The sequence below is a fragment of the Pseudophryne corroboree genome, chromosome 4, assembly GCF_028390025.1.
Source record: "Pseudophryne corroboree isolate aPseCor3 chromosome 4, aPseCor3.hap2, whole genome shotgun sequence".
Taxonomy (NCBI): Eukaryota; Metazoa; Chordata; class Amphibia; order Anura; family Myobatrachidae; genus Pseudophryne; species Pseudophryne corroboree.
The window spans coordinates 330139101-330150267 of record NC_086447.1 but is presented as its reverse complement, the minus strand read 5'-3'; the positions used below and the strand labels follow the sequence as shown (position 1 = coordinate 330150267).

Here is an 11167-nt window from a genome sequence, read left to right as displayed (position 1 = left end):
AGTATCCAATCCATCCATCTCCATTGTTTACCTGAGGTGCCTTTTAGTTCTGCCTATAAAATATGGAGAACAAAAAAGTTGAGGTTCCAAAATTAGGGAAAGATCAAGATCCACTTCCACCTCGTGCTGAAGCTGCTGCCACTAGTCATGGCCGAGACGATGAAATGCCAGCAACGTCGTCTGCCAAGGCCGATGCCCAATGTCATAGTACAGAGCATGTCAAATCCAAAACACCAAATATCAGAAAAAAAAGGACTCCAAAACCTAAAATAAAATTGTCGGAGGAGAAGCGTAAACTTGCCAATATGCCATTTACCACACGGAGTGGCAAGGAACGGCTGAGGCCCTGGCCTATGTTCATGGCTAGTGGTTCAGCTTCACATGAGGATGGAAGCACTCAGCCTCTCGCTAGAAAACTGAAAAGACTCAAGCTGGCAAAAGCACCGCAAAGAACTGTGCGTTCTTTGAAATCCCAAATCCACAAGGAGAGTCCAATTGTGTCGTTTGCGATGCCTGACCTTCCCAACACTGGACGTGAAGAGCATGCGCCTTCCACTATTTGCATGCCCCCTGCAAGTGCTGGAAGGAGCACCCGCAGTCCAGTTCCTGATAGTCAGATTGAAGATGTCAGTGTTGAAGTACACCAGGATGAGGAGGATATGGGTGTTGCTGGCGCTGGGGAGGAAATTGACCAGGAGGATTCTGATGGTGAGGTGGTTTGTTTAAGTCAGGCACCCGGGGAGACACCTGTTGTCCGTGGGAGGAATATGGCCGTTGACATGCCAGGTGAAAATACCAAAAAAATCAGCTCTTCGGTGTGGAGGTATTTCACCAGAAATGCGGACAACAGGTGTCAAGCCGTGTGTTCCCTTTGTCAAGCTGTAATAAGTAGGGGTAAGGACGTTAACCACCTCGGAACATCCTCCCTTATACGTCACCTGCAGCGCATTCATAATAAGTCAGTGACAAGTTCAAAAACTTTGGGTGACAGCGGAAGCAGTCCACTGACCAGTAAATCCCTTCCTCTTGTAACCAAGCTCACGCAAACCACCCCACCAACTCCCTCAGTGTCAATTTCCTCCTTCCCCAGGAATGCCAATAGTCCTGCAGGCCATGTCACTGGCAAGTCTGACGAGTCCTCTCCTGCCTGTGATTCCTCCGATGCATCCTTGCGTGTAACGCCTACTGCTGCTGGCGCTGCTGTTGTTGCCGCTGGGAGTCGATGGTCATCCCAGAGGGGAAGTCGTAAGCCCACTTGTACTACTTCCAGTAAGCAATTGACTGTTCAACAGTCCTTTGCGAGGAAGATGAAATATCACAGCAGTCATCCTACTGCAAAGCGGATAACTGAGTCCTTGACAACTATGTTGGTGTTAGACGTGCGTCCGGTATCCGCCGTTAGTTCACAGGGAACTAGACAATTTATTGAGGCAGTGTGCCCCCGTTACCAAATACCATCTAGGTTCCACTTCTCTAGGCAGGCGATACCGAGAATGTACACGGACGTCAGAAAAAGACTCACCAGTGTCCTAAAAAATGCAGTTGTACCCAATGTCCACTTAACCACGGACATGTGGACAAGTGGAGCAGGGCAGGGTCAGGACTATATGACTGTGACAGCCCACTGGGTAGATGTATGGACTCCCGCCGCAAGAACAGCAGCGGCGGCACCAGTAGCAGCATCTCGCAAACGCCAACTCTTTCCTAGGCAGGCTACGCTTTGTATCACCGCTTTCCAGAATACGCACACAGCTGAAAACCTCTTACGGCAACTGAGGAAGATCATCGCGGAATGGCTTACCCCAATTGGACTCTCCTGTGGATTTGTGGCATCGGACAACGCCAGCAATATTGTGTGTGCATTAAATATGGGCAAATTCCAGCACGTCCCATGTTTTGCACATACCTTGAATTTGGTGGTGCAGAATTTTTTAAAAAACGACAGGGGCGTGCAAGAGATGCTGTCGGTGGCCAGAAAAATTGCGGGACACTTTCGGCGTACAGGCACCACGTACAGAAGACTGGAGCACCACCAAAAACTACTGAACCTGCCCTGCCATCATCTGAAGCAAGAAGTGGTAACGAGGTGGAATTCAACCCTCTATATGCTTCAGAGGTTGGAGGAGCAGCAAAAGGCCATTCAAGCCTATACAATTGAGCACGATATAGGAGATGGAATGCACCTGTCTCAAGTGCAGTGGAGAATGATTTCAACGTTGTGCAAGGTTCTGATGCCCTTTGAACTTGCCACACGTGAAGTCAGTTCAGACACTGCCAGCCTGAGTCAGGTCATTCCCCTCATCAGGCTTTTGCAGAAGAAGCTGGAGGCATTGAAGAAGGAGCTAACACGGAGCGATTCCGCTAGGCATGTGGGACTTGTGGATGCAGCCCTTAATTCGCTTAACAAGGATTCACGGGTGGTCAATCTGTTGAAATCAGAGCACTACATTTTGGCCACCGTGCTCGATCCTAGATTTAAAGCCTACCTTGGATCTCTCTTTCCGGCAGACACAGGTCTGCTGGGGTTGAAAGACCTGCTGGTGACAAAATTGTCAAGTCAAGCGGAACGCGACCTGTCAACATCTCCTCCTTCACATTCTCCCGCAACTGGGGGTGCGAGGAAAAGGCTCAGAATTCCGAGCTCACCCGCTGGCGGTGATGCAGGGCAGTCTGGAGCGACTGCTGATGCTGACATCTGGTCCGGACTGAAGGACCTGACAACGATTACGGACATGTCGTCTACTGTCACTGCATATGATTCTCTCAACATTGATAGAATGGTGGAGGATTATATGAGTGACCGCATCCAAGTAGGCACGTCACACAGTCCGTACTTATACTGGCAGGAAAAAGAGGCAATTTGGAGGCCCTTGCACAAACTGGCTTTATTCTACCTAAGTTGCCCTCCCACAAGTGTGTACTCCGAAAGAGTGTTTAGTGCCGCCGCTCACCTTGTCAGCAATCGGCGTACGAGGTTACATCCAGAAAATGTGGAGAAGATGATGTTCATTAAAATGAATTATAATCAATTCCTCCGCGGAGACATTGACCAGCAGCAATTGCCTCCACAAAGTACACAGGGAGCTGAGATGGTGGATTCCAGTGGGGACGAATTGATAATCTGTGAGGAGGGGGATGTACACGGTGATATATCGGAGGGTGAAGATGAGGTGGACATCTTGCCTCTGTAGAGCCAGTTTGTGCAAGGAGAGATTAATTGCTTCTTTTTTGGGGGGGGTCCAAACCAACCCGTCATATCAGTCACAGTCGTGTGGCAGACCCTGTCACTGAAATGATGGGTTGGTTAAAGTGTGCATGTCCTGTTTTGTTTATACAACATAAGGGTGGGTGGGAGGGCCCAAGGATAATTCCATCTTGCACCTCTTTTTTCTTTTCTTTTTCTTTGCATCATGTGCTGATTGGGGAGGGTTTTTTGGAAGGGACATCCTGCGTGACACTGCAGTGCCACTCCTAGATGGGCCCGGTGTTTGTGTCGGCCACTAGGGTCGCTTATCTTTCTCACACAGTCAGCTACCTCATTGCGCCTCTTTTTTTCTTTGCGTCATGTGCTGTTTGGGGAGGGTTTTTTGGAAGGGACATCCTGCGTGACACTGCAGTGCCACTCCTAGATGGGCCCGGTGTTTGTGTCGGCCACTAGGGTCGCTTATCTTACTCACACAGCGACCTCGGTGCAAATTTTAGGACTAAAAATAATATTGTGAGGTGTGATGTGTTCAGAATAGGCTGAAAATGAGTGTAAATTATGTTTTTTGAGGTTAATAATACTTTGGGATCAAAATTACCCCCAAATTCTATGATTTAAGCTGTTTTTTAGGGTTTTTTGAAAAAAACACCCGAATCCAAAACACACCCGAATCCGACAAAAAAAATTCGGTGAGGTTTTGCCAAAACGCGGTCGAACCCAAAACACGGCCGCGGAACCGAACCCAAAACCAAAACACAAAACCCGAAAAATTTCAGGCGCTCATCTCTACTTGACAAGAGGAATACGACATTTGAAGCCCATGTCCAGGATCAGTCTGTGTGTGGTGGCTCTTGATGCACTAACTCCAGCCCTAATCCACTCCTTGTGAAGCTCCCCCACGCTCACCTGACCTGAACCCCATGGGGCATTACCAAGAGAAAGATGAAAGACATGAGACCGAACAATGCAGAAGAGCTGAAGGCTGCTATTGAAGCATCCTGGCCTTCCATGACACCTCAGCAGTGCCACAGTCTGATAAAATACATGCCACATCGCATTGAGGCAGTAATTCATGCAAAAGGGGCCCAAACCAAGTACTGAGTACGTATGCATGATTATACTTTTCAGAGGATGACATTTCTGTATTTAAAATCCTTTTTTTTTTTTTTAATGTAATATTCTAATTTTCTGAGATTTTGGATTTGGAGTTTTCTTAAACTGTAAACCACAATCCTCAAAATTATAACAAATAAAGGCTTGGAATATCTCACTTTGCATGTAATGAGTTTATATAATATATTAGTTTCACCTTTGTAAGTTGAATTACTGAAATAAATCAACTTTTGCACGAAATTCTAATTTTCTGGGTTTCACGTGTGTGTGTGTGTGTGTGTGTGTGTGTGTACGTGTGTCTGTATGTGTATATATAATATAATAATCAGAAACCAGCAATTACATCGGCACTCACTCCGAAATAGCGTACCTTTGTACAGAGTTTGATACAGCAGAGGCTGTCTCCCAGCCAGAGAGAGAGACACGCGGCACTGCAGGATTTGTATGATGAAGAAAGTGTATCTATCTATCTATCTATCTATCTATCTATCTATCTATCTATCTATCTATCTATCTATCTATCTATCTATCTATGTGTATGGCTTCTCTGGGCACTAACACACCTTTTTATATTCAAAATCCTGGAAATTAGGCACAATATATTTGTGTTTTGAAAAGGAGAGGCAAGAACCCTAAAGTCAATATGGCCACAAAATTTGCAATTAAAACACAACATGTATTATATATTACATTTAAAATAGTGACTCAAGTCATGAGCTTATAAAAAAACACTAATGACAAACATACATAAATTAAAATCCAGAGGTGTGGTTATACAGGTGTGGAATGAGAGCATGTACAAGTGTCTAAAATTAGACAATTCAAAGAAAATGTATGGTTACTCCACTCCGTGTCACCGCTCGTCGTTAGGGAGTACTATTATAAATTCATTGCACAATATAAGGAGCAGTGACATATGTTGATGTGGGATTATGCTGTTCCAACAGATAACTGCTATATAAAAATCTATAATAGGCTCAATACATGAGATAGCAAAACAGTGAAAACGTGTTTTTATTAATTGACCTCTCTCTCTAAAACACGTTATAGGCACCACTTCAGTGTTTCTATTAAATAGAAATTATTAACATGTCCAGTCAGGAAATATCATCCGTGAAAAAATGGTCACAGAAATATTGCATGTATGTTAATATACAAATAAATTAGCGTAGAAGGTGATGATATATGAAATTTGTAACAAAGCAACACATAGTAAATACTTTTTTATATAAATGTGTGCTGGATTGTTACAGCACTCAGAAAGTCACACAATAATGTCAAATATCCAAGAGTTTACTGTGCAACCAGTAGTAATCAGCATTAATAAATGTATCCGGCAAATCCCCAAACTGCAGGTATATAGAACAATTTGTTACATATATATTGTTTGTTATAGGAGGACAAATGAGGTCAGCAATTGATATGTATGTTATGTTAATTGAAAATCTTTAATCAGGTGCTGATTCTCTATTACACATGATGAAAACAAGCCAAGTGAATAGTAGATGACAAACAAATAATAATGTGTAACAGTAAAGAAAAGGTATGTCAACCAGTGTAATTGAGGTAGGCTGCTGCTGCCTGGCATGTAGACACCTGGGATGCCAGGGGAGTGGGTCACCCCAGTGCTTTGGGGCAAGGAAAGAAGAAATAGATCATCTGATTTTGAAATCCCTAGGACAAGGGGTTACCCGTGGGTACGGATGGTCCCGGTCTTGAGGGCACAATAAGAGTACTGGAAGTGAGAAGGACAGGTAGAGGTATAGAAGGATGAGGGAGGAAGGTGGGAGAGGATGGTATGGAAAGGGGGAGAAGAGAGTTGGTCTGGGTCCCATACCAAAGAGGGTGGGGGGGACCTAGTGGGAGCGAATGATGAGGTTACTATTGAGAGAGCCTATGGGTGAAACACGTGTCTGATGTGATGGGCACAGTGCTTTCCTCGGTCTGAACTCACGACGACGGTGCTCAGTCACCTCTCCTACCACAGATGTTTCTTCCTTATTTTGGAGACTGCTGACCGTGACTCTGTGGTTGCCCTGACCTCTGCCTAGTTCGTCATGGAGCCCGAACCCATGGACGGTCTGTGCCTTCTCTTCCTTCTCACAACCTGGGAAGGCTCACTCTCCACTGCTGTACCCTTGCTGAGAGCAGCAGCATCCCGTCTGTCACTTCTCCCAGCTTCTTGCCTTTTCTTCATCTCTCTTCCCTCCACTTTAACTCCCACTAGGTGGCCCCATTCCCCACTGTAGCTTCCAGTGACTGGGAACACCAAGAATTAGCAGATGGCCAGGTCTAGACTGTTTGGTGGATAAACAAGCTCCTGGATGCATTCATGGGACAGATTATCCTCTACTTTCCTGGACTTGTGGACAGGTACATTGTTGTGAAGGAGAAGGGACCCACATGCACGAGTTCAGTGCACCTGCAAGTGGCAGGCATTTGTTGGCATATCAGTCCACAGTGATGATACACTGCGGCACCAGTGGTATGGTAGCTACATGAACAGTCTTGGCCAAAAAAACAGCCACCTTCTGCTTGGCCACACTGCACTCGCATCAGAACTTCTGTGGTGGCACATCTCCAATTTGGGTCTACTGGGCCGACTGTTGCTTGGTCTCGGGGTCAAAACTGGAGATCCAGGATTCATCACTACTAATGATCTCCCAGGCAGGGTTTGAGCAACAGCAATCAAATCTGGTGAGCATGTTGCTGCATGAGGTCAATCGAGCCTCCTTCTGCTCTCCAGTCAGCTGATGGGGCACCCAGTGTGCAGAAACGTTGCTCAGGCCAAGCTTTTCGTGGAGTTTCAAATGGATGGATCTTGATAAGATGCTTATCTTCTCTATCTGGGACCTGGTCACCTTACTGCTCCCCTCAACTATGACCCGCATGGCAGCAACGTTGTCCTTGGTGGTGGTGGACAAAGGTCAGCCGCAGTACCCCTTGTCTTCCAGGAACAGTCTCCTCAAACACAGTGGTTCGGGACTGTGCTTCCACCCCAAAAGCAGCTCACAGTCACAGACTACTCTTGTAGTCGTAGAAGATCATGGTTCTCTAGTGGCCTCTGTTGAGCTCCGTAACGAATTTGTGAAGGAAGTGAACATGCTGACTTCTTCAGTGTGCAGAGCTTCTTATATACGGTTCTGTGTCTTGACACTTAACAAAAACATTAGTCAGAGGTTCACATTCTCAGCCACAGTCAGATTGTGTCTACTCTACCTATGCAGTGCACATCTGGAAACTTATTGCATACCTTTCGTATTAGTCGTGTAATAGTTCTCAAATTACAGAACACATGTGACACTAAGCTTACTGATGGAACACCAGTTATTTGATGAACAGCCTCATTTCAGAGCACAAGCTAGTCCCTATGGTACTTATGTCACATGAGTGCATAAGGTGATAACAGCCCATCTAGATAGGCTGCTGTATATAGGATGATCTTTTGGAGCTTTATAAAGAGTTAAGGAAAAAAAAGAAGGCTTTTGCTCCTAGACAAACCATATTGCAATGCAAATGCAATTTTGTTTTTATTTCCATGCACGCATATGGTGGCTGCCAGGGTCATGACCAGCTGTGTGCCAGTGGTGCCTTGCTCACAGTGCATGTGCACTGTGAACGCACCACCCGCATGGCCACTCACCACTGCTGCCATTAGCTGCAGCGCTGCCTGCTGTACTGTATGTAGTGGTGCGCACAGTAGTGTGCAGCAATGCAACTTCTCAGCAGATGCTCCGCCCCCCTGCAGTGTCCCCAAAATCCAAGAAGAGACATGATGACAGGTTACAAATGCCCTAGAGGGGCCTGCCACATTAAAAAAAAATATATATTTATTGTTCTGCACAGTGCCTGGCTGACTGAACCGATACACAGGGACGATGCTATGTATGTGGCAATGACAGCTTCAGCTGTCGAAAATCGATAGCTGCAGTTGTCAGAACGGTTCATGCCACGGACCGTTCATACATTCTGTTGCACATTGGTTTGCTATCTTGCAGCGTCAATAAACATGGGGGACACATGGCGACCATCATCTTGGGATGGTCATAAGAATAGCCTTACAGAGACCTAAGGAACAAATAGGGTTAAAGTTATCAAAAGGATAAAAGAAAAAAGTGCAGACTAAAAGGGCCAAGAGGTTCTTATCTGCTGCCATATTCTATGTTTCTATCTTAAATATTTCTCCACATTAGTACACAGGGTGAAGCAGTATCTGCAGCACACAACATGAACAGATACCACTATACCCCATAGCGCAGCTTCATGCATCTACCCCCGAGTCTTTTAGCATTGTAAGCGCCATTGCTTGATAACTGGTGCATGGTTAAGCCTCCCTTGAACTTCCGGGCCTCAACCACTTTCTATGCACTCACGTAAACACACAAAGCTATTACATATTGAACAACTGCCGTACCACAGTGTATAGTCAGTGCATTGTCCTATAGTGTCCTTTCATGTTTTGTACTTATGTGCCATGCTATTGCAAAGCATTTCACTATTAAGGTCTGGTATCATTTTATGTTATGGTCACCAGATTGGACAAGTAGACTGAGCTGAGCTGGGTGCGTAAAAGTAACTTAAGTCTCTACTTTAACCCTAGACATTTGGGTATTACTTACCTGAAATCCAGGATCTGAGATGGGGGCTCTGAACTGCCAGCCTGCCTCGGATCCAAATTCAAGACAAAACATCATCCTCCCTCCCAATAAAAGCTTCACCATTGACTTAAATGGGCACAGCAGGGCAGACAGAAGATGTTGGCCACCCCCACACTGCCGACACCGCCGTCACCCCTGCAATGAGTACACCGCCTGCACCCCCGCATTGTCAACACTAACATTGACCCTACACTGACAGCAAACTTGCTCTGAGGACACTGCCGACACCCCCACACTGCTGACACCACCAGCACCCCCGACACCACCGACATACCCTGCACTGAAGATACTGACTGTTCCCCTGTCATAGTAAGTGCACTATTGGTGTATCCGACCCACACTGTATCCTACCTGCACTGTAACCCACTCTATATTTAACTGTGTCCCCAAAAGTATTCTGCATTGTGCTCTGAGGGGTACGGAAAGTTGTTTTTATGGTTGGGGAGATTTTGAGGAGCTGCTCGACAAAAAGGTTGATTGGGGCTTTACATGGGCATAGAGTGCCAGTCATCAGTGGATCAGGGCCCCCAAAAGGTAGGTACAGATTGGACACTGAGAATAGGTATGTGCAGTGGGCATGTGCACTTGTGTAAGGGAAATCACATCTGCTGTTGCTATTGTACATGGTTTACATTTTTTTCTTTGCTGTTTGTTAATTACTACTGTTTTTGAGCAATGATATTCCACACATGATACTTGTGTTGTATTGTTTTCTATTGATAGTACTTGAGAGTTGGTTCCATTGGTTATTGCAAGTACATTACTAATTTGAAAAACATTTTTCAACAGAAATAACTGACATGTGTCTGTTCCGCTGTTGCTTAGTTTAGCCAGCCAGCCTTTGTCCTATGTTGGTGAACAATATTATGAGCTGTGAGGTGGTCAAACTTCACTGGAAATGGCTGGAAATTAATATTAAAGTTAATAATACTGTAGGAACAAAAAAGGCCCACATTATGCGATTTTAACTTTTTTTTATTTTACAATTTTTGAAAAAAAATATATAGCGCCAAAACACATGAGGGCAATTTAGTTGAAACCAAATCCAGACCCAAAACGTAAAGCTAATACAGATCCAAAACCTAAACCAAAATACGGGGGTCGGCACACATCTCTAATATTATTAATTTATGTGCTGTTTATCCATTGATATACTATTTTTAGATGATCATTTGTGCTAGCATGTTTGTAATTCTTCTCCGTCTAATATCATTGGGGTCCATTCAATTTATTGCCAATTGAATAGCGCTCCCGTAGCTATTCAATTCAGTGCGATGCTAAGTCAGAGAATGCCTGTACTCCCAGACTAAAAAGGGTGTTTATTTGCGAGAACGGGCATTCTTAGAGTAAACTGCCTCACTGTGATGCTTTTTGCACGGCACTAGGTCACTAAACAGCATCGCTGACCTACAGTAGTTTTGTCAGATTTCTGCTCGCACCCCTGGAGAGGTGCAAGAAGAAGTCGTCTTGTTGGGGACGGCATTGCTCTGAATTTGAATAGCTTTGGGAGCTCCCTCCCGGCACTACTCAATCCGCGTTTAATTGAATTGACCCCATTATCGTGGTTTCCACTAAATTTTATATACGAGTGTGTTGGTGACAGGTGTTGCATCAAAGTAGTAAGAATTTTATTTTTCCAATACCTCATTTGTGATATTTGCATCAACTGTAAAACATCTTCGTTGCATTGAGTTAAGCAATAATGAGATTAGTTGCATTTACCTAGATTTTCTGAGACAAATGTATGGGTTCAACTGATATTAGTAGTTAAGTCCTAGTAACAAGGCACTTGAGCCTTTAAATACTATTGAATTTCCAATTTAAATGAGATTTATCTGTCTTCATTTGTAAGGTGAAAGTATCCCAGTTACCAAGACACCTCTGCCAAATACAGACAACACAGAGCCATGGAAGGTTCATAGTGTGCATGATTACAAAAGACATATCCTCTTCTGTGGAACTGAAGTTATCCAGACAAAGTCTATGGACCTTGTGAAAGCTGTCGTAATGAGGACAGGTACTGTTACAATCCCTCAGACAAAGACAAATGTCATTCTTATTCTCTGGCAAAATGCAATGATATTAATCATCAACTAATGATTGGTAGAACTGTATGACATGCCTTTTACTAAAAGTGAATCCAGAGGGAATACAAATGAACCACTTAACTGGCTAATATTTTTTTTCCAAA

General features: G+C 44.6%; 1 protein-coding gene across 1 annotated transcript in view; it reads left to right on the top strand.

Moving 5' to 3' along the window:
- LOC134909487 (probable cation-transporting ATPase 13A4) overlaps window positions 1-11167 on the top strand; it is a 230513-nt gene that overhangs the window by 115721 nt on the left and 103625 nt on the right. Inside the window, exon 10 of the mRNA XM_063916411.1 lies at window positions 10829-10993. Within this exon, the coding sequence (XP_063772481.1) occupies window positions 10829-10993 (165 nt within the window). The remainder of the gene's footprint in view (window positions 1-10828; window positions 10994-11167) is intronic.